This window comes from Lissotriton vulgaris, chromosome 7, assembly GCF_964263255.1.
Source record: "Lissotriton vulgaris chromosome 7, aLisVul1.2, whole genome shotgun sequence".
NCBI classification, from domain to species: domain Eukaryota; kingdom Metazoa; phylum Chordata; class Amphibia; order Caudata; family Salamandridae; genus Lissotriton; species Lissotriton vulgaris.
The window spans coordinates 266,056,358-266,080,786 of NC_141695.1; the positions used below are offsets into that span (position 1 = coordinate 266,056,358).

The 24,429-nt window shown below is 43.0% G+C and overlaps 1 protein-coding gene across 1 annotated transcript; it reads left to right on the plus strand.

Annotated features, from left to right (window-relative positions):
• The first annotated feature begins 1,317 nt into the window (after positions 1–1,317).
• On the plus strand, positions 1,318–21,720 carry LOC147701343 (chymotrypsin inhibitor Ani s 6-like). The gene is made up of 4 exons (XM_086930048.1): positions 1,318–1,406; positions 3,952–4,009; positions 11,859–11,909; positions 21,034–21,720. The coding sequence occupies exons 2-4, from the start codon at positions 3,970–3,972 to the stop codon at positions 21,396–21,398; spliced, it is 456 nt and encodes a 151-aa protein (XP_086786174.1). The 5' UTR covers positions 1,318–1,406; positions 3,952–3,969; the 3' UTR covers positions 21,399–21,720.
• Positions 21,721–24,429: the final 2,709 nt, after the last annotated feature.

Sequence of the window (24,429 nt, forward strand, 5' to 3'; positions counted from 1 at the left end):
CTTTCTGACCCCTCGAATGTCATCGGTTCTCTCTGCAGAGTGCAGCTTGACTGTCCACTTTAGGACAGTGTCAAAAGTATTTTGCACATTGAGGGTCCTGTCTTCAGTGTCAAAGTCCAACAAAAATGTGGAAAGGAATAATTATTCTGGAAATCTTTAGATTAGTTAGAGGGTTTCTGCCATCAATCATTTGCTTTTTTGAGTGGCTGCAAGCAGCTGAAGCAGACTGCAGTGAGATTATTGGTAAATTTCGAAATTTGATTTACTAAGGGCTTGCGTTGGACTTCAGTGACTTTTCAGAAAGTCTCTCTAACGAACAAGCCTTTCTTTTGTCCCCAGAGACTTAAACAATAGCCTTAGAATAACTTTCAGGCCATGATTTTCTATGATTTACCCTGGAAACGTTTAAGCACTGTTCCCAGAATGAGGTGCTCTGCCAGAGGATGTCCCTGTACGCGTCCACTGCTGATCCTGGGCGTTCCTTCATTCGCTCTGTGAAAAACAAAGAGGAGACGTTTTCATGTGCAATCAACTTCCTTATTAAGAAAGAACAAAAAAGGTTTTAAAGATTTCACAAGGAGCAGAACACACCTTCTCTTTCTGTGCCAACGATTGCTTCATTCTAAACTTTGTTTTCATATATTGTTTCCTTCCTTCCCTGTTCTCAGTGATCAGAGAAATAATCAAATAGTGCTGAAACAATTGCACACAGTGTCTCTTTTGCACAAGTTGTGACACCTTTTCGTGCAACAACGAGAAAAGGAAAAGCTTCAAAACACAAAATGATACTATAAAACAAAATTAAAAGAAGCAACTAATTGTACAAGTGTTCCATACACCGATGCAGTTAATCGCATGATGGCTTTGCACATGCAGGGGAAAAAGCATAAACAGATTTGTTACTGTATAAATGCCTACAGGCAGGAAAGAACTTCACAAGCAGTGTGATGAATGAGGTTCTAAAATATAAATAGTTCAACATGCATTCTAAGGGAAGCACTCCGCGGGTGTCAGCATTATACAGTAAATAATACAAAATGTGAGGTGAGAGTGTAATACTTCTTTTTGCAGGGTCAAATCTCACTCTATGTATCAGTGAACGATTTCTTAACAATTCATCTTACAGACTGAGGCGTTGTCAAGTCTGACCGAAAACAATGAAAGGTGAAATGCAAGTTGTGCAACGGAGTAATGGAGCGTGGCAAACCAGGAAAAGGAAGCGGGTGTCGGCTCCAAATCTAATTACACATGAACCCCAAATTATGCAACAATCAGAAATGACTCAGAAATACCTCTGTGCACCTTAGGCAATATTGTGGACTATGTAAACCCCAGAGCAGGAAGAAGATGCTCATTCAAGCCGACCTGTGGACGAAGACCTTCTGCAGCTCCAAAGTCGACACTAGGTATGTTTCCCTTCGCACTGCCTTCGAGCAGTGACTTAGGTTTCACCAACATGTCTTTATATTCGTTGTTTTGACCCATGCCTGCGACCACAATACTTCATTTCACGGTGTGATTTAACTACAGCAATATATTCAACCCGTGCGAATTCCTCGTGAGGATTGGCGGCTATTGTCTCATTTATTTTCCTTCTCAAACCACCGTTTCAGTAATTACATTTAATTGCCCTCCGTTTAATTAAATTGTTTTAGTATATTTGCTTTTTTTGACCACACTGCCTGATAGTAAAGTAGGCAAAGCAGACAAACTAAAGGCCATATTATCAAACCTGGGCGATAAAATTATCGCCGCTTTATCGGCAGGAAACTGCGTCTAAAGTGGCGATAACAGGCTTGATAATAGGCTCTATGGAATTCCAATCGAAGCCCATGGTAGATGGGAAGGACATCTAACCCAAGCCTCGATTGGAATTCCATACAGCATATTGTCTTCGGAATTTTTGCAGGTAAAACTCGTGCCCAGTAGGGAGGAATTTCTGGATCAAATAGAACCTCACCCTGCAAGAAAACTATATACACAATTAAGGTACGGCTGCCTGCCACTTGGGGCACTGACCTGCAAATGGGCAGGTCAAGAGGAAGTAATCTGCCCTGTCTGCAACAATGGCAAAGAAGACATTGCCCATATTTTGTTTTTTTGCCCTGCTTATAGCGTAATCCGGAGAGCCTGGCTGGTACCAATATGCAGAAATCTGGGACTAAAACATTGTGCTCAAGCTGTTAGAATTTTAAAATATGATACATCCCCCCTCATTGTGTTCTCGGTCCCCCGCTTTTTGTACGGTATGTGGCGCAGAAGGTCCACTTTGATTAATTGTGACTAATTTTTAATGATGGCCATTTTTCGTGGATAACTGATTGTTTAATAATGTTTTAACTGCTGGTTCTTAATTATTTATGTATTTTATTGTATGTACATACTTTGCTTGTGCTTTTATGGTAGTTGACCGAAATAAAGTTATCACGAATATTATCAAGCCCAATATCGCCACTTTAGCGGCAGTTTCCTGCCGAAAAAGCGGCGATAATTTTATTGCCCAGGCTTGATAATATGGCCCTAAGTAGGAACCATTTTAGAGAAAGAGTGCATGAGAGCGCGATATCGAGAGATAAAATCGGGGTGAGAGGACCAAACTGACCGCGAGCATCCACACTTTGGCAAAGAAGATAAGCAGAGACAGTCACAGAGAAAAAGAAGACATAAGCAAAAGACATAGTGAGTATTAGAGAGTGAAGGACACTTAAAAAGACACTGAGATTGATCCATGTGCGTGAGAGTGAGAGACAGGGAGAGAGCAAGTACATTTCAATGGGAAGTAACTGCTCAGATTCAGAGTTACTGGGTGCTTTGTCAGGCAATTTTTCAGGATTTCGTCATAAAACACTTTCCACCTCATCTGAGCAGGCTGAAAGTGTCCACTCAAGTGCGGTGGGCATTGGAAAGCATTGCCTTCTCACCCAGGACTGTTGCAGGGGGTGGGCAGCGGCCATGCAATTTTGCTCCTTCAGCCCTAGCCCTGCAACAACTTCAATGGGCCAGTGGTCTCCAGGCCTGAATTATCGGGTTCAGAGTTCTCACCCATTGATGTTGCTTTAGATGAATTACTCAAGCTTTGCATTGTGTTTTCAAGATTGTCCAATCACTAATTGATATACCTTTCCTCAATATTCTGTCCATCTCTGACATCATAAATCAACTTTGCTAGTTCTTAGACATTATTTCAGATTTTAAATTTCTTAGACTGGATCCTTGATCTTTTCTACTGAATAATGTATCCCACAACCAATGAAAGAAATGCTTCTATTTTCTATCTATCCAAAAGAAGAGAGAGTAGTTAATAGCCCTGCACTGACAGCTCACAGTGACTGTCTTTGCCTCTTCTCACCAGCCTGAATAACGCATATGCTTCTGTCTCTGGTCCTACTGATGGCATTCTTGGGTTCGCCCTTAAGGACCAAACAAGGAGTGAAAAACACTTACTTTCCTGCTGTGTCCTGCCACTTCTAGTTGGCCTCTGAGCATGAAGATCCCTTACACATGCTCTCGGCTCCATATTTTGGGAAACAGTAACAGCGCCCTTCCATTCTACTTCATCGCTCAGTAATAATAAACAAAGGCTGTTTCAATGGAATTGCACAGCTGTGTGGGACAATGGCTTAAGTATCCCTCTGCAGTGAGATTATATAGTGACGGAACAATTTGGCACAAAAGAAATCTGATTATTGTAAAATGCCACTGCCCTCTTGTCCCATTAGAGGGCACTCCCTTCCAGTTCGGTCTGTGAGGATGAAAAATATGCATCAACATCCACTTAAAGTTAACAATACTATTTGGCAAGCAGTAGGAGAGGAAGATATTTAGATCCTGAAGGTACTTTGCAAGCACCGTTTCATATCTCACCACCACTCTCAGTCACTCATGGACCTACACCTTATTAAACAATTCCACATAGAATGCTCATGTGTATGCAACTTCTTTTCTTTGCAGGACAGCGTGAATCTCAGAATGGTGAAGAGAACGTCTTTCCTTCTTGTGCTGGCAGCAGGTGAGTGCAAACCAAGCTTAAAGTAGAGAGTCTGGAGGATCAAATTGAGGAGTAGAGGGGAATTTAAGGCCACATGCCCTCTTGTTCTCAACTTCTGCACCTTGAAAGGGCAAGTGTTGAGAGGCTTATAGCACTATCACTGGGAGGGTCTTGAGTTTTGTTTTCCATTTTTAACAAGTCATAGAACACGTCTAAATTGTTTTCTCATTCTATTGAGTTGGTGCAATGGCTTCTGGATAATATTTGCTCACTTGTTGAACAGTTTGTCCTTGATCTCTGGAACAGCACTGCCCTCATCTCCTTTACTAACAATTTATCAGAATTCCCTTCATGGTACTTTTAATCAGTTGCTAACAAAATTATAGGATTGATTAACTAAACCTACCCCTCTAAAGAGCATCTTATAGAGTTTCATGTAGAAAGAACAGACAGCAGGAATGAAGTATCTGCAAAGAGCCATTGGCTGATAACAAGGCTTGACAGACAGGCCTTCAAGCCAGTGTATGAAGAAGACTCATTCAAACAAGACAGCAGCTGAATAGGGCTGACTCAAAGTCTTTTTCTGGATGCCATATTTTGTGTGTGTGGGCATATGTGTTTGAGTGTGTAGGCACATGTGTGTGTGTGTGTGTGTGTGTGTGTGCGTGTGTGTGTGTGTGTGTGCATGCGTTTGTATGTAACCAGACCTACATAAATGCAAAATCCAAAAATAACATTAGCCTACAACATCATTTATATACATGAATTTAATTAAACCGAGGACAAAGTTCAATGAATGAAAGAATCAAAAGTCTTGGACACACCATTCTCAAAGAGAAGCTATCCCATGTCAGATACAAACCGATAATCAGCAATATGCATCATGAAACTAGCTTAACATTTTTTGGGAGATGACTTTTTTCTAGCTTTTTTTTTCCTTTGGAGTTTTATATAGGCGAACATGACACAAAGGTATTAGAGCACTTTACATGAGCACCAATTGTGTTTCTAAGGAACATACTAATATTTTTTTTTGTTAGGAACAAGGAGATTAAGGGCCATATGTATCAAGCAAAATTGCATTCGCAAACACCGAAATTAGCAGAATTTCGGTGTTTCCGAATGCAATTTTACCAAATGGTATGTATTAAGGCAAAATAAGGGATCGCAGAATTTGCGATTCCTTATTTTGCGATTGCATTTAAGGAATCGCAAATTTTGCTACTCCTTAAATGCAGTGTAAGAAGCACCAAAAAGTGCAATGTGAAGCACATTCATGCCCTTAGGGCATGTACGTGCGCCACATGTGCACCCATGCTTATTTCAGGGGTGCATCTGTGTGTCCTTTTGACACCCCTGCACCCTTGAAATTATTCTCAATTTTCGATTCTCAAATTGCGAATCGCAAATTGAGAATATTAACTTCTCATTCATTCCTATGGGCCTCCTGGCCCATAGAAATGAATGGGAAAGTATTCCTTAATTGCGATTCGCAATTGGCTAATCGCAATTAAGAAATATTAAGAAATCGCAAAACAATTGCGATTTTTTACATACATCCCTATTTGCAATTCTCAAATAACGATTTCTAAAAAAACGCTATTTGAGAATCGCAAATCAAGATGTTGATACATATGGCCCTAAGTGATTTGCCCAGAATCACAGGATGATAAGCGTCAGTGCCGAGACTCGAACCCAGTTCTCCTTATTTGAAGGTAACCACCCTAGCCGTTAGGCCACATCCTGTCCCCTTAAGGCCACATCCTCTCCCTTCCCTCTCCTTCCCTTGAATGTATGCTTCTGTATTGCAAGCCTTAACATCTCAATTAAGCAATCAATGATTACGTTTAGAAGAGGGTTCCATTACTGAAGCATTAATCTATTTTCTGTTCTGAAAATCTGTGATAATTAAGGTTAGACCCTTCAGCCTTAGGGTGGTCTTCCCCCCAACATTCTGCCTTCCTCCTCCACTTTTTCTGACCTGATTTCTGCATGTATTAGGACTCTGCACACTTTAGTACTGCTAATCAGTGCTAAAGTGCTTGTACTCTCTCCTCTAAACATGTTAATATTGGCCTATACCTATACGGTATATTTATTTACTTATAAGTCCCCAGTAAAGTGGCACTACCAGTGCCCGGGTCCTGTAAATTAAATGCTACAAGTGGGTCTGCAGCACTGATTCTCCAACCCACTTAAGTAGCCCTTCAATCATACTTCAAGACTGCCATTACAGAACCTGTGTGTGCAGTTTTAAACTGCTATTTTGACCTTTTATCAGCCCCAATATTCCCTTTTAGTACATGCAAATTAAGCATGGGCGGAAAATCCGTTTCGCTCGCGGATTTTGCGGATTTTCGGTAAATTCGCAATCCGCGAGATTTGCGAATCTCCCGCAAAATCCGCAAATCCGCGAGCAGCGGATTTTGCTCGCACTGTTCGCACTGTTCGCGTGAGTTCGCGCCCCGCGAATAAGTGCAAAATTGCAGAAATACGATCTTAGCAACACTGAAACTAATTACCAGGTTCAAAAGTTCAGGCTCATCATTAGTAGCCATTTCCTGTAGTGCTTCCTGAGGGGCCCCTCCAGAGTTCAGTTGCCAGTTGAAACTATTATGTGACCCTGCTCTGAACCTCAGAATAGTTACACATATGCCACAAAGGTCCTGAATTACAGCTAAGGGAGACAAGCAGGAGCCAGGCTGGAAGTTCAAATCCATTAATCAGCCCCTAATTCATTATTGTCAGTTGGGGCAGGGCAGGTGTTGTAACTAATTTTGCAACAATGAAAGCACTTAGCAAGTGCAAAAGATCACTAATCAGGAAGCACTAAGGAAGCAGGTGCCAGCTAAAAAAATATTCTGTGACACATTAATCAACCCCAAATTAATTCAGGTCACTTGAGGCAGGGAAGGTGTGCTTGCGTTGCCACAATAATGTACACTGACTGGACAACCAGAGGGTGCTGTGATGAAACAGAGGGTGGCATGGGTGGGCCAGAGGGTGGCATGAGTAGTCAGAGAGTGGCAGTGGTGACAGAGAGTGGCAGTGATGAAGAAGAGTGTCCCAAACAGGCTGGACACGTAGAAACAACAAGTTCGCGAAACTTGCGACCCGACAGGTAAGTTCGCAATTTGCGAAATTGTACAAAACCCTCGCGAACTGGCAGAAACCCGTGCAAACACACACAAAAAAAATCCGCAAATTTGCGAGAATTCGGGGATTTTGCGGATTGCGAGTTCGCAAATCCGCAAAATTTGCGAACGCGAGATTCGCAAAATTCGCCCATGCTTAATGCAAATCTCCCACAGAGAAAGCACAGGACAGCCCAAAGGGCATGGTGTAATGTATTTCAAAGGTAGGACTTTTACATTCAAGTGTTAAATGTCCTGGTAGTGAAAAACTCTTTAATTTGTTCTTTACTATTGCAAGGCCTATGTCTCCCATGGGTTAGTATTGCAGTTGCCTTATTACAGTTTATAAGTGTCATTTCCAAATGGGAAGAAATTACTGGTTCAAGTTTGGTGTCTCTGGAATTCTAATTGGCAGAAATTGCTCAGAGCATCACTTCCGGTCGGGGAGGCGGAGGAGGTACTTCCCGCCCGCTACCCTATTAAAAACCGATGTGTATGCGGCCGCGCAGCAGGAGTGTTTCGACGCGCCAAAGGGAAGCCTGTCTGCGCCTGACCAGGCGCAAGGGGCAGGACCTCTGGTCTGTTGGGGCCACAAGTAAGGATTAAGTACTCAGATGAGGAGTTACTTGAACTATCAAAGCCCACTGAGAAAGCATACAAGCATAATATAAATGTAGATAGCGAGGCACTAAAATGTGAGCACTCTAACATGACCTTAATTTGTAAAACATACAAGAATACAGAGGGCAAGCTGCACTTAGCATTACTAAACTGCAGGTCATTGGCCAAACTCAAATATGAGCTCCATGACTTACTGAGGGAAAGATCATTGGACGCTCTATTTCTGAACACTCCAGATGTGCAGGACGCGTCCCTAGTGAATATACGCTAGTAAGGCAGGATCGAAAAGTTCAAATAGGCAGTGGAATTGCTATAATCTATAAATCCACAATGAAGTGTGAGATTGTTAGACCTGGCATCTTTGGCGTGGTTTCACCTGTCTTTTTGCCTCTGCCTCCTGTATTTTTGACGCTGTGCTGGATTTCGGTTTTGCTGGTATAGATGCTTTGGGCACTTTGCCACTGCTGATCAGTGTAAAAGTGCAAGTGCTCCTTGTGTAAATTATGATTGTAATTGGTTATCCATGATTGGCATATTTGTATCACCAAGAAGTCCCTAGTAAAGTGTACTTAGTGTGCCACAGCTGGTGATACAAATGCTACTAGTAGGCCTGCAGCACTGATTGTGCCACCCACATGAGTAGCCCTAAAATGGTGTCTCAGGTCTGCCACCGCAGTGCCTGGGTGCAGTCTGTGAACTGCCATGCCCTCCTGGTCAGTATCCTCACTGACCAGGCCCAACCCTTCAATTTCTGTACACATTGGTCACCCCCATGGTAGACCCAAGGTACCCCCTTGGGCAGGGCACAGTGTATGTGAAAGGTATAGCATGTACCAGTGCAGGTGACAAGCTCTGGTAGTGAATTACAGCCATTTTCGTTTTTCACTATTGTAAGGCTACCTTGCCCATAGGCTATCATGGGGAATGCTCGCTATATTGGCTACCAGCATACCTTCCCATAGGAGCAAGGTAGGACATAAAAGTCTGGTATCCCTGAACTCAGAATTTAATAACACATCTTTTCGGAAAGGTTGTTTTTAAATCCTGTGTTTGAGAACAGCACTTTAAGAAAGTTGCTGTTCTCTTGTCTGTGTGCCTTGGCCTGTTTATGAATTGACTGTCTGGTTTGAGAGTGACAGGGGCTGAGGAGCCCCCAGGAGGCTTGGTGAGTCATCCCTAGGCTGAATGACTGCATCTGTATCTTGAGTGGCGGGAGGGGATAGTACCTGGCCTGAATAGGGCTGTGCCTGCCTTCCACAGTGCTGGCTCCACCTCCTGCTGGGCGACTGACGACCCTGCCCCTCTCTCTGAAAGGAAAAGAGAAGCCAGGAAAACAAAGTGCTCAAGGAACACCCAGAACTGGTTCGGACCGGGCTCAGAGCCCTCCTGCCCAAAGGAAACAAAGACTTTTAGGGGTATAAGTACAGGACCCCTGACTACAGAAAATTAGATCCTTTAATCAAGAAGGAATCCCTGCCAAGGAGAAAGCTGAAACTGAACAAGGAAGACTGTCCAGCTGTTGCTCTGCGGACTGACCTGCTGTTGCTTTGCTGCCAAGGAGAGGGGAAGGACTTTGCTTTGTGCTGTGTCCCCTTGCTTGAAGGAATCTCCAAGGGCCTGAGAAGAGCTGGCTCCCTGTTAAGAAATCCCAGGAACAAAAGGACTTCACCCCCAGCTTCCCTGAACTCTGCTTAGAGAGCTCTGTCCTTCCTAGAGTGCTTGGGCCAGTTGTGGTGCCGCTGGAAGCTGTACCTGTGGTGGGAAGCTGGAAACCAAGATTTAAAGATTTTTCTGCAAAGTTTATTGCATTGCTCGCTTGCGGAGTGCATCCCAGTCAGTGCGAGGAAATTCCCGCCGCTAAGAAGGCCAAGATCGTGGCAGCGCCTGTTGCCGCTGCCAGAGCCATCGCTTCCTTCATTTGTGGGACGCACCAGTCAGGTGCGGGAAGATTACCATCGCTGCAAGTATCGTCGCAGAGCCTTTCCTCACTGGGTGAGATCGACGCACCACTTGCTTGTGGGCCGCGTCACGTCTTTGTGAGAGTCGACGCAGAGCCATCGCATCGAGGGACAATGAGAGTAAAAGATCGATGCTGAGCCGCGCATCGTCGCCGCCCTGAATATCGTTGCATCGTACCTTTTGCGAGCTGCTTCCACCGAAACCTGGGCACAAGAATCCACGCAAGGTATTGCATCCCTCCCCGTACAGACCAGAGTCACCGCAAAACGCCTGCTACATCGAGCGGGGTTGTCGGATCGCCTCCCCAGGGTCTCAGGTATGACGCATCGCTTATATTTCACTGCTACCGGTTTTCACTTGGAACTTTTGTTGCAACTAAAGGAACTGTTGGCTAAAGCGTGACGCAACTGTGAACAATTCTAACGCAACCTTAGGAACTCATTTGAAACCATATTCTTGAACTGGTTATGTTGGATTTTTTTCGTCGTTTTGGTCTTGTGTAGTTTAGATTAAATACCTTTCTTTTTCTAAACTGTTGTGGAGTCAGTTTGTGGTGTTTTCACTGTGTTACTGTGAGTGTTGGTACAAATACTTTGCATATTGCCTTCAATAAGCCTTACTGCTCGTGCCAAGCTACCAAGGGGGTGAGCAGGGGTTATCTGCAGAATGTTTCCTCCTTACCCTGACTTGAAGCAAGGGTCCCTATTTGGACAGTGGTACCTACCTCTGCCAACTAGAGACCCCCAGTTCTAGCTTAGATTAAACAAGCCGACCTAGAAAATTGTGAGTCGTTCTTATTTACCCTATCAGTGGCAGAAGACAATATCATAGCTGGCTTTCTAATCTACTGCCCACCAGGTTCAGTATCACAATTCATGGCGAGCCTACAGGGCAAAGTTGTGCACCCAGTTCTCCAATACAAAACTTTTCTGGTGGTAGGTGATCTGAATATACACTTTGAAAACAAGCAGAACAAAGAAGCTTGCCCAATATGCAAGGACATGTTGACATTGAATTTAGCACAAAGATTAGAGACACAAATACACCAAGGGGGTCACACTCTAGATCCAATTTTCATAAACTTTAAGGAGACAGAGGTAGGAACGCCAGGGCCAATCTCTTGGTCAGATCATTATCTAGTCTGCCTATAGAAAGAGGCTAGAACAACCAATTAAGGAAATTGCAACAAGGAAGTGGAAACATTTTAATTCCACCTCTTCACTTAGGCACTGATGGATAAAAATCTTATACTAGACAAAGACATTAACCTAGCCAATAAACAACTGGAAGACTGGAATACAGAGGCATTAGATGAGATAGCACCTTGGAGCACCAAGACCCCTAAGAGACAAAATGCAACAGATCCTTGGTTTAATGATGAACTGATAATGGCCAAAAAAAGTGTAAAAAGCTGGAGCGAGTATGGAGGAAGAAATATTGTATTAGGGTCACAGAAAATTACAAAAAGGAGCTAAAACTATATCATTCATTAATTAAGAAATCCGGATGTAAATTTTATACAGAAAACATTGAAAGGGTCAGTAACTCCTCCAAAGAAATGTTCGCCAAACTGAAGTCTCTCAGAACATATGAAAATATAAGTGATACAACTGCCTCTGTAGAGAGCTGCAATAAGGTGGCAGACTTTTTCGCTGATAAAGTGACCATGTCACCCCTTGTATAAGTGAATCAAAGCTACATGTTTTAATGTTACCTTTTCATATTGATATTTTCAGTTGAGATGAGATCAAGGACGTTGGGCCCAATTCACAGAACTAACTTAAGACAAAAATCTAAACTTACTACCATTTTGGTTCTCACAGAAGGCAAGTACTCATTTATGGGTAAGTGCCTTCATTGAATACCAAAATGGTAGTAAGTTTAGGATTTTGTCTTAAGTTAGTTCTGTGAATCGGGCCCTTCATGAGCAGTACTTTGTAACTGGTGTCCAATATGATGTCAAACACATTCCATTTTCTCTGCTGCAGTAAACTAAATGGCATGTTGATTTTTGGTTTAATTCTAGCTCGGTGATCTTTGATTAACTGGAGGATATCTTGCTTGATCCCAAATTGTATAATTATCTGTAAAGAAGTTTGCAATAAGAGAAGCGACAACGTGATGCTTCAATTTATGTTCATATTTTTCTTTTCCAGTGCTAACTGCGATGCTTGGAACAGTAAAATGTCAGGATGGTGATGGCACTGGTAAGTAAACGTCACACATGTATCATTCTGTGTGCAGGGATCCATTACTGGACATCTCCTGTTCGTTCACAGGATTATCTTTTCATAATTTAAATGATCGAATGATCAATTTACATGATGGTAATGCTAGGGCTAACTCTAAGAACAGGGTCAGGGACAGGAGTAGTGGTAGTCGTAGGGTTGAAGACGATGGCTATATAGTCATTGTCGAGGGCTCATCATTGTATTCAGTCGAATTAAATTTATCAAATTTGCGCGGATCTTTCTTCCTTTTGCTTTTATTAATATTATATTGCTTGTTACTGGTGGTCTCATTCCCTACTAAACCTGTTGACTTTGAACTCTGGTTTCCTCACTTGTCCCTCTATCTTAGATTAGAACTGTCTGTCTGTCTCTGCTGCAACTGATTCTGTGCAGCTCAGCGACGGTATCTTTTATAAAATCGACTCTGGGCTTCTTTTCCTCAAACCTTTCTTAATCTCACTTTGAGTGCACCCTGTGCAGGAGATGGGTGATGGGAGGAGGTGAGTTGTCTGGGCAATGGCAGAGGGTTTGGGCTCGCTCCAGTATCACATTTGGCAATGTGTTGTGGTAATTCCACTCCTTGAGTAGTGGTGTAGGAAAATATTCAAAATAGAAAAGGAGAGTACCCTGCCTCAAGATATATAGGCCCTAGCTAGGGGGTCCTAACTGATGTGTTTGGAGGGGTGATTAACCTAGGGGTTGACACTACATAAACCAATCACATGGTCAAATCAAAAAGACTATACAGTTCAAGTTTAGAAAATATATTTTTTATTTTTATTTTCTGATAACAGGGATGTTAAAAAAGATTTTTTTGGAAAAATATATTTTTTTTGTATATCGTAGGTACATATAAGTCATAAATAAGACAGACAGATATGGGAACAACAATATCACAACAATTCGTCCTACCCAGTAGCAGCCAATATTTGCACACACATTATCATTCACTTCAATCCCTACTCACACTTTCTCTCCTAATTTCATACACCATTCACTCTATCATTCATTCTACTATTCCTTGCGAATATAGCACATAAGTGGTCAAATCCGGATGTTCATCCGGATAGATGGTTTTAGCTACGGGTCCTGATGTAATGAGGACAATAACCGTATTCCAGGAGACATACGCCGACGCGCGTTTCAGTGACCGGCCAATAAGGCCGCACCTTCGTCAGGGCAAGGGGCAGTATACTGGGGCGGGCACAAGGATAAAAACTCTGCAATATAGAGAGCAAAACAAAATTCATTTTACTTTTCTGTATAATCATGTACATATTCAAGATACAGTTTTCAATTAGCAACCAGTTTTCATAAACATAGATTACTTCATTTTTCAAATGTTTAGAAAAACATGTTTCCAATATTTCAGTCAGTTATTTTTTCAGTCTAATCTGCTTTGGAGCAATGCTCCTACATTTGACCGGTGATCGCCATGCTATGTCAACCCTCTAGAGACACTCCCTCAAATAGATTCCCTAGTACGTGGAATCTAGAAGGCATCATGATAGCCTTGACTGTATGGACCATAGAGCACATTTAGCACAACAAAAGAAGCATCTTCACTTGCATACAGGTGTATCTTCCTTTTATCACACACATTCACTTAGATTATAGTTTCTCTCAGTACTCCTCTTGGGTACACGCATGATTCTATATTACAGCCCAAGAATAAAGTTTTGGCACGGCAATAAGTTCAACTAATCCTGGTTTGTCAGAATAGATCCTAGTGGAGACTAGCCAGAATTTTATGACCATATGCACAGTTATTAGGTTATTCCTCCGCCATGTAGAGTCAATATTTTCAATATTTTACCTGATTTTGTATTAGGTTCTGCTGTTCAAGTATAGCAGGCTTTAGATGGCGTCATAGGGGTGCAGGGGCGCCGATGCTGTAATTGTATCACGGGACAGGCTACATACAATTCGAATCCTGTGGGGGGCAGATAAGTAACCTCTTATATCTCTAGACAGGTCAGATTTTAGTAGTTAACTTAAACCCATAATCTTTTCTGAGCTTCTTGCCCTAAGGTATTTTCAGGTGTCCCTCTCTACAATTCTCTTGTTTTTTGGCCAGATTGAAGCTGTCTTATAGACTCTTGCTGGTAGAAACTTATCTTTTGTCAATAGCGCCCAATATACTACTGACGATGTTCGAATCACCTACCAGTATTGATTGGCTTCTCAGCGTTATGCTTTATAGCACCTTTGGGTTTTAGCGCTCATCTGGATTCTAGACAGTAGTTGGCACACACAGAGCCTATCAAATAAAACATTGTTGGATCAATATAGCATTCTGGCCACATTTAATAGATTATTATCACTATGAGGAGATAGCATGTTTTGGGGGACATTTCTTAACACATTACATCGCTACTCCCCGTTGCAGTTGTTATAATCGAATACATACCAGAGTTACAGACTTTTAGTGGTAATCTGTTTCTTTTCAATGTTCATGAGGCGCAGGGGTGCACACTTCTATAGAGCATCTACAATCCTATGGGTGGAAACAGGGGTTGAAGGAGCTAATAAACCCAACCCTAAAGGCTTCAGGTATTACGTTCGTTATCTAATTTTGTTTACCTTTCAGGCCCCAAGGAGGTGTTAATAGTCAGGGATTCCACTCGTATTCTGGTCTATCCGTTCTGTCAATGAGTGTATTCCGAGGGCACAGAGGTGCAAGATTCTAATGGGCACCTACGAGCCTACGGAAAGAGACAGCGGTTGAGGCAGCTAATAAACTCAAACTTTCCCGCTTAATTTTTCGCGTTTGTATTACTATTACATTTACCTTATTACAGGCGGAGTGGCCGTTCCTAGGCGGCGGTTTCAATTATAGTCTGTTTCACGGGTAGCGGGTAGAAGCGATCACGTCTTGTAATTCCGGGCCACTTTCGTGAGGTACTGGCTGCTACATCGCCTAAGGGGGGGATGGTAGAGGGTATTTTAGATAGGGTAACCCCGAGTAAAGTTTCCGATCTTGGAGGGACTAGATCAAAGTGCTTACCTTTGTCCCGGATGCCGTTGTCTTCAAGCTGGGGTTCCGCCGACTCAGTCTGTCGGCCAGTTGACGGATGTCGGATTCTCTCTTGTTTCCGGCGTCCTACTTAAAAACCGTCATGTTCGCGCCTCCTGGGCTTTCCTTGTCAGCTGGCCCCGATTGAAATGGTTGAAACAAAGGACGGACTATCACTACCTCTGTTTACTCAGTCGCCATCTTGTGTATTCCAAAGGCGCTATTTTTTAAGATATTATCTGAGGAAGTGAGGCGGCCAATCGTCTGTTGTCACAATAGCCATTTCCTATTACTGTGGGTTATATTATCAACATCAGTGTAATCAACTACTTAGTCGCCATATTTTGTATACCGAAGGCGCTATTTTTTAAAAGATATTGTATGAGGTAGTGTGGCGGCCATCTTAGTGCAACCGGTCGTCAGTTGTCACAAAAGCTTTTTCTATAGCTGTGGGTCATGTTGTCAACGTGCGTGTAGTCATGTGGTTGTTAGAGAGGAGGGTGATACTTGGATCGATTGTCTGGAAATAAAAGTATGACTTCTCTCTTTATAAACTCTGAAATACCATAGTGTTGTTATAGAAAAGCCTGATGCCAGGGGCATTCCTCATTCAGGCCTTTTTTAACAGAGTCCAGATAAAAAATCCAGAAAACCTCCCGTTTCTTTCGGAGGCATGTTGGATCAATTCCAGGATTGGCTTTTATCTTTTCTAAGATAAACCAGCGAATTTCCGCATCTTTATGGTCTTTCTCTAACCAGTGAGTCACAATAGGGGCTGCCGTCTTTTTGTTTCTTATATTGGACTTATGCTCACCTATACGTACCCGGCATTCTCGACCAGTTTCTCCAACATACGGGAGATTGCACGGGCACAGAATAAGGTAGATGATGTTGCTTGTGCGACAATTGGTTAACGTAGCATTCCTACTAACTGAGATGGTGCGTGTATTGGTGATGACTGTATCACCCACTATAGCCTGTGGACAAATGTGGCATGTCCCACATTTATGGTTGCCATATATAGGATCCATTCCTGTTAAGGTGGTTTGTTTGTTCGTGGGGGGTTCCCGTATTTTTCCTTTTACTAGATGGTTTCTTAAATTCTGGTTTTTCTTAAAGGCAAAGATGGGTCGTCGTAGGTGTGTTTTCTCATCCTCCAGATTCAAGATATGCCAGCTTGAATTTACAGCCTGTCTGATCTTGTGATTCATTTCGGAGTGACGAGTAACGCACACTAGTTGATTCAGTTTCTCCGATTTATTCTCCATGAACATAGCTTCCCTGTTTGTGTATCTGGCTCGTTTAAATGACTCTCTGATCAATCTTGGGGGGTATCCCCGGAACCGGAGTTTCTCCTGAAGTATGTCAGCTTGGGTCAAAAAATCTTGTAGGTCCGTGCAGTTCCTTCTGATCCGAAGGAACTGACTATAAGGGATACTGTCCCTCTGACTGCGCGGATGGAAGCTAGCATATTGAAGCAAGGTGTTTCGAGCTGTCGGTTTGGTGTACAGAGATACTTTGATGGTATTATTCTGATGTTCAATCCAGATGTCTAGAAATTCAATTCTAGACCTGCTGGTGTGGCTGGTAAATTTCAGATTGGTATCCGCCACATTGAGCCATTCAATGAATTCAGTCAGTTGTTCTTCTGCCCCCTTCCAGATAAAAAAGATGTCGTCAATGAACCGTTTCCAGTTCATGACGTTCTTGAAAAAGGGGGCCATTTCGTTAAAGATATTAGTCCTTTCGAATTCCCCCATATACAAGCAGGAAGTAGGAAAATATTGACAGTATATAACACGCTGGGTACAGCAATCAATGTACGCTCTTATTTTATTAGATTGTAATATCTTTCCACATTCATATTGGTTGAATGAATGAATCTGTTTGATGTCACAATGAAATTGTATCCTCACTGCCGGGGCTGTGGACAAAAAGCAAGTAGGCAAGAGGCTGCTCAATGACAAACAAATGTGCCCTCATTGCACTTACATCGGACCTGATCTCTGTGATGGTTCAACGCCATCATCCCATTCACACAGTGCACCTAGAGCGCAAGATCCCCTAAAATTGTAAATTGATACTTGTATAGCGCACTACTCACCCGCATGGGTCTCAAGGCGCTTGTACGAATACCGCTGTGGAACCCATCCTGGCTTTCCCTGTGAGGCGTCGACTCCTGGGCACCCCCAAAGTGGAGGTCAGGCATCCTTAGCGTTGTGGGGGCCGTTGTGGAGATTAAGCAAGCTATTGCCCAGAGTTGCAGAGTGGGACTCCATGATTGGAATAGGCACCGAGGTGAGAATTATCAGGTCCTTGGAAATTTGAGCCCAAGACCCTCTGAGGCAGGGAATTGAACCCTGTTCCCGGGCCAGACCTCTGCATCAGGGCCTGCCGCTCTAACCATTTAGCCACACTTATCCCCTGCCTGAGGTCCCTCACATTTCACCCAGCCCTCATCTCTGCCTGTCCTGGAAGCCCTACAGCATCCCACTCACAGCCATGACTGCAAATCCCATGGAGTTCTTAGCTGCCAATGTTGGAGAAAAGCAAAGGCCCCCTGAACTATATTTGTTCGATTCCTAGGACAGGGATAAAACATGTGCAAAAAACAATTCCTAGGCAATCATAGATGTGTACATATATAAATTAACGGAGGGTATAACAAACACACTGCAATTAAAGCTAGATTATACGTTATGGTATTTTATTCATTACAAAAGTACATTATTGTTAAAAATACATATAGTTATACTGTGGCATTAAAGAATAAAAATGACATACATAAAAACATTTTTCTCTTGTTATACAGTTAAAATTCATAAACTAATAGGAACATTATTAGTCACGTAGTAATTTATTCGACGCGCGTTCTTAGGTGCCAAGTCATTTTAAGCAAAGGAACAGGGTTGTTTATCCCTTTCTAATAACCACAGCCATACCTGGGATGCAGTGGCCCCTCAAACACGCGCGGCCTGGTGTCATTGCACCTGCTGAACTATGGATAGGTATGGGGTGCCAAGGGGTCTCTCCAGAGATATTTATTTCAACACATGGATGCTTCCCCTTGCAAGACAGGTGACTGCTCCAAACGCTCACTTTAGGGGTGAACTCCATGTGCCTCATTCATACCTCCACGAGGTAGTGGCTATAACTAGAAGGGCTGGAAAGATATCGTTTCATTCTAATTTGGTCGCAAATGTGCACCCTGGTTAAGTTCCAACCTCTGGCCTCTCAAGAATAATGCTCTGAAATCGATACGTGCTACATAATATGAGTAGCACCAATACATGTTTAAATGCATACTCCAGTCATATTATTTGCAATCTACCTGTCATCTATGACACATATCTCTTTGGGTATCTGTCTCTTATGTGGCTCTCGTGGCATGTCTAAGCTTCCTTTCCCTATTTTAGTGACATTTGTTGGTAATCTGGCACCCTCTTGTGGATAGTTTTGGTAGTGCCGTAGAAATATACAGTACTTATGTCCATCTCACAAACAAGGACCAATAAAGAGCTCCTGGCCTCGGACCGGCCTCATAAAAATTTCCCCATTACTCCAAGTTACAATGTACATAATCATCCTCTACTAATTGCAGTGCCAAGTTTTTCTCAGGCAGCCATTTCGTTCCCTTCGGGTAGATATAACCTTTAAAACACCGACACACATACAGGTGACTGGACTGGGAACCAGTGGGATTTCCCAAAAAGTTCAACAGTGTAAAGCTTAGGTAGTAAAGGGCGGCAGCAGGGAAGGTGCATATATAGTCTTTGGCAACACCAAAATACCACCAAAGTCAATATTCAAAAACAAATATATTTTCCACCAGAGATTCAATGTAATTGATTTCAATGGCACGACATTGTGCTGATCTGAGAAGAGAATCAGAGAACATTTAAAAGCAAAAATTTGGGGCCTTATTTAGGAGGCCACTTTTTGTGACGCAACGGCAGCGTAAAACATGCCCCCTGTTGTTTTCTATTTACAAAGTGATGCATCTAAGCAGATGCATCACTTTGTAAACCCCTGCGCTACATTATACCTGCGCAGGTATAATGTATGCAGGGGGCACATTCCCACACAAGTAAGCCTCGTAGAAGTGATGCAGTGAAATCTGTGAGATTTCTCTGCATCACTTCTAGGACGCCATTGCAACAATATCTTACTCCTTCCTCACAGCAGGCATAAGACTGCCTCAGGCCCTTGCACATGGGGCCCCATGTGAAAGGACACATTGCTGGGGTTGCGTCACTTTTGTTACACACTCCAGCAATGCAAAATGTTTGCGCCTACAGATACATCAGAAATACTGTATCTGTAACTCCTTGTGACATGACATGTCATAGTGTAAATATGACGCATCCGTCATGTCGCAAGGAGGGTGCAATGAAAAGTGACGCATCGATGTTTTCACTAAGCGATGCATCACTTTTCATAAATGAGGCCCTGGATGTGGTTTGCATTTTAATCAATTTCTCAAGTGACCATTTCAGTACAGAAGTGGTTTCTCAAAAATGGCTATTAGGGAATAGCTATGCACTGAAACAATTCAAAGTCCGTCAGACAATTGGTTTTATTTTAAGCAGTTCAGTTTTTTAAGAAATACTGTCTTTCAAAAACACAGACTTAGGCATGTGCAGCACGTGGTTGGAATTTCATGTCACAATCCCAGTGGCGTAGCGTGGGGGGTCCACAGGGGCGGGTGCTCTAGCCGCAAAATTCTTGGGGGCGTTACATTTTAAAAGAAAGTATTGCGCCCCCTAACCCGTGGACCGTTAGCCCTCCCTGAGATAAAGGGTTAATGGGCTAAATACTCTTTTGAAATGTTGCTGCACAATCCTCAGAACTGACAGCGAAAGGTCTGTGCTCCAAGTGTCCCAAACTTCCAGGAACTCTTTACACTTTTCTCGAGGTGAAACGACATGGACTTCAGCGGGATAGCACCTTCTTTACCACTCTGCAGGACCACACCAGGGATTCAGTTACTAAGAATCTTATTCGGGCATATGAGTGAACATCTGTGCCATAAGAACAAATAATTCATGCAGCGAGGCGCAGCAAAACAAGTTGCTGAGCTGCGTTGTATTAACAGGAACGAGCTAAAAAAAGTGCTCCATATTTACCAACATATGGCGCTGTTCAGCTCCCTCTATGCACTGACGCACTTGTGGCTACCTGGAGGCAAGGCAAGCACCCTTGGGCATGGGTGCCAGCAGGTAGGATCATCTCTGTACAGGACGGGATACCTTGCTGCACAAAAACGATCCTTAGAGGCATATTTCTCTCTCTGTGTGTGACGTCCAATACAGCACACATGGACAGAGGAAGTAAAGTAAGGAGGAGAAAAGAAGATATTTCTCCTTGATACACCTCTGTCAGGTAGGCGTACCATTTTGACTCAAAACCAGGTTTACAAGTGTTTGTACATCTGAGTTTGTGTCAAAATCAGCCGCGGCTTGTGCAGGTAAGAGCGGTGGTGCGGTGAGGCTGGGTGAGGGGGTATGACAACATACGATTGTGAGGGGAAATTAAATAAATATTTAATTTTACAGTGTGGTTGTATGTCCAAATCCCCCCCACCGGGTCCGACCGCTCTTACCCGCACGGACCACAGCTGGTCAAAATGCATGGGTGGAAAATGCTCATGTAATACCTCCCTGTCATGAAGTAACTTAGGTCCAGTCTAAAGCCAAAGGCACAGTCCCATCAAGGACACTAACACATACATGGTACAACCGTCCTTAAGAAACCAAATTAATCGATCCACAGAAACCATTTGCCTATTCGTTTACACTTATAAGTGGTTATATTTCTTTATGCTAGCAATCCAGGTGGTGATTCTGTCCATAATGTTGCAGTGCACCTTCCTACTGCCCCATCCTGACTTGTTGTATGTCATGCGGCTCAGGTCTGAGGCTTTAGAACTCTGTCAGTCGAAACCATATGGTTCTCATATGTTGCCAAATTGTACTAAACCTGATACATATTGCTTTCAGAGCCTGTTATTGGAATTCATTGAAACCACAGTGCTTTGGGACATTGTAAAAATGATCTATTACAATGCTGTCATTTCCCTTACAGAAAAGTGTGGCATGAACATGGTGTACGCACCCTGCGATGGATCCTGTCCAAAAACTTGCCAAGATGTCTCCAACATGGGGCTACCTAAGAGCTGCACAATGGATTGCAATCCAGGATGCGTATGTGTGCCTGGATATGTCCTACAGAATGGGAAATGCATACCTGAGAAGGACTGTCCCTGCAACAAACATGCCCACTATGAGACCTGTGGCTCTGCATGCCCACTCACATGTGATAATTACAGCAATCCACCACAGTTATGCATAATGCCATGTGTGTTGGGGTGCTTCTGTGACAAGGGCTATGTGAAGTCTGGGAACGCGTGTGTACTTCCAGGGCAATGCTCTGGAGCAACCTCCTCATGAAGGGGTGAAACAATGTACCCATAGCTCTCTGAACACTATTTAGGATGCAAACATACTTGATTCATAATTGTAAACTCACCAATATGCAATCAAGGGAAATCACTGAGTTAACATTATATTGCAGGGACTTTCAAGTTAAATAAATTACAAGTGAGATTAGGAGTATAACTGATTGGACAAATATCACAAATATCATGGGACAGAATGTTGTGGCAAAAATATTGAGGAAAAAAAAATATTGTGAACGGTATTCTCTACAATACTCGTAACATCTAACGACTCCAGCTCATGTTGGATACATTATTAAAAACAAGGCTTTTTGGCGATCAACACGATGCATGTTGGAATTTTTGAGTCTTTAGTAGTAAAATATATACTATAGTTCTCAATAGACACTACGATAGTGGCTAAACACATGAGCTGGCTAACCAGATTCATTTTTCAATAATATGTTCATCTAACTTGAACATTCTTTCAAAGTGGATTGAAAAATAGATATTTATTTCTCTGCTGTAGAGATGCGTTTGTAGTGCTACTGCAACAAGTTCCAATGTCAAGAAAGTAGCCCAGTAAGTAAGGCATTAGGACTGCAAATACCTAGACATTTTCTGCTGCATGAAATGCTCAAAAAGCAAATAACATTTAACAAATTAAATGGGCATATTATTTATCATAGGGTTTACCTCGCCCGACGCCACCCCAGGCGACGCAGGCCAGTCTGCGTGGCGCTGTGTGGCTCTGTAAATCTAGCAAAACACAAGGTGGCACAAGTTGTTGTCTTGCTTCACACTGCGTGGTGAGGGCGTGACATGGGTGCAGCATGAGTGTTCCCACGCATCCACCCATGCATTCTCATGAATTCCCATATTTACCAAGTTTGGTAGACCTGGGAATGCGTCTGAATGTATTGCCTCCCCATTTGAGGCGCAGCCAGCAGAAAATATATGTATTTCTCTTTGCTGTTTCCTCTTTCTAAGTTTGCTGCATTCTGCCCTTAGAAAGATTAACATGCCTGCGACGATTGCAGCAGCGGCCCGTGCAGGTCAGAGCAGTGGGGCGGTCGGGCCAGGTGAGGGGGCATTTCGACGGACAATGAAGAGGGAAAAGGAATAATTTATTTAATTTTCCCTCATCCTCGTCCGTCGAAATACCCCCTCATCCGGCCCCACTGCTCCAACCTACGCGGACCGCGGCTGGAAGTCTGTTTTATGTGCAGGAAGGTGCCCCTTCCTGCACAAACACAATCCTGCCTGTAACACAGGCACCCTTGATCCGGGCCTTCAATGTTGCTGGCCAGCACATTGTGTGCCACCAAATGTCAAGAATGCACTGTATATATTCCTGTCCTTTCCCAATCATACTGCGCAGCAAGGTGACTTGCTGCACTGCCCTGCATGATCATTTCATAAATAGGCCCTTACATTTCCCTTCAAAGCTCTGCAATCTCTGACCTTCAGCTGTATGTAAAGTAGCAATAACATTTTTCCAAGACTCTTGGCATAGTGGTCTTTCCCCCAGTCAGTCTAATGAGCTTACCAACCCACTCTAACGTCATATACTTCGTATGGTGAAAACAGCGCATAAAGAGGTCTTCAAAATGTACTGATGTTTGAAGGATGCTGCAGGCCGAATGCACTGGAATTGTTTCTCACTCTATTTTCAAGGGTCTCCTAAAACATTTAGCTTTGGCCTAGTTTGCTGAACTAATGCACTTCAAACTGAACTGTTTATCACTGTTTGCATGCACATATCCTGAAGTTGTGTCTAACGCAGACATAGATATTCTTGCTGCCCACTACATGTGTCAAACATCACTGTGAGTATGTGTATTCCTCACACGCAGCCCACTTCTCCCACAGACGTGGAGGATGCTCTAAATAGTTTGTACATCTCCTCTAGCTAACTCAGCTACACCCATGCATGGATTGACATTCTGAGTTGTACTAATACCAGGGTCTGGTATCCCTTATTATCTAGAAATGTGGTTGTTAAGAGGCTCATTTAATATTCCCTTGCTAACAACAGTTTTGGGCCAGATCATTAACTCTCATTGTTTGTCATCCTGCTGCTGCTCAATAAATGAAAATAAATGATTTTAAACATTCATATTCCTTGCATTGTGACGTTTTTGACTCTAGGAGTGGTTCTAGGCAAAATATGATCACAACAAGTTTTCGCTAAACTGCATACTCTGACCCCATGACAGGATGTGCCTGATTATGAGTGGCCTGTGTTATGTTGGGGTGTGGGCATTCCAATGTGTAAAGTGAGGGAGGGGGAACACCCGAGGGACCCCACACACATGGTGATATTGGTATTAGCCATGACGTGTACAGGTGTGCACTCAAAAAAGGCCCGGGCCCAACATTGTGGCAAAAAAGAGAAAGTAACTGTGGCTCAGTGTACATTACCAAGGCTACGTACGCTGCGTAACATACCAAATTGGTGAAAAGGGAGAGTGTGGTACTCTCTGGCTGTGCAACCTGCTCTGCGGCCCGCTGGAGTCTGCCAGCGTCCGTAGTCTGTCATCCTGCTGCGTGCTCTCCGGCCAGGGAGCTGTAGTAACAATGTATTGGAAATAAAGAGTAATCCAGGAAATGAATTGAATAGGATTTATTCCTAAGCAAAGAAGAATAGATGCAACTGGAAGGAAGGTTCATCCAAAGAATGAATCCCCACTGCAGTTTCAGTACACACATTAGAACAATCATTTGTAAGAAAACATTCCACAAAACATAGGAGGAATTCCATTTAAAGAAACATGCAATCACTACACATCCCCCTTCTTCAAAAAAGAAAACAAAAATAGGAAAACAAAAAAACTAATGTTAAAGGATGAACCAAAGTAAATCAAGAACAAACAAAATCATCAAATTTCTTTGGAGCTACAATCTCTCTCCCAGTTCTAGTAAATTTAACAGGTAAAGACATTCCCTCCAAAGTGATACCATCTTGTGGATTAGAACTCTCAACCTGAGGTAAACTGGTAAGTTGACCAGCAGGTTGAGCAGTAGATTGTGGTGAAACGTGT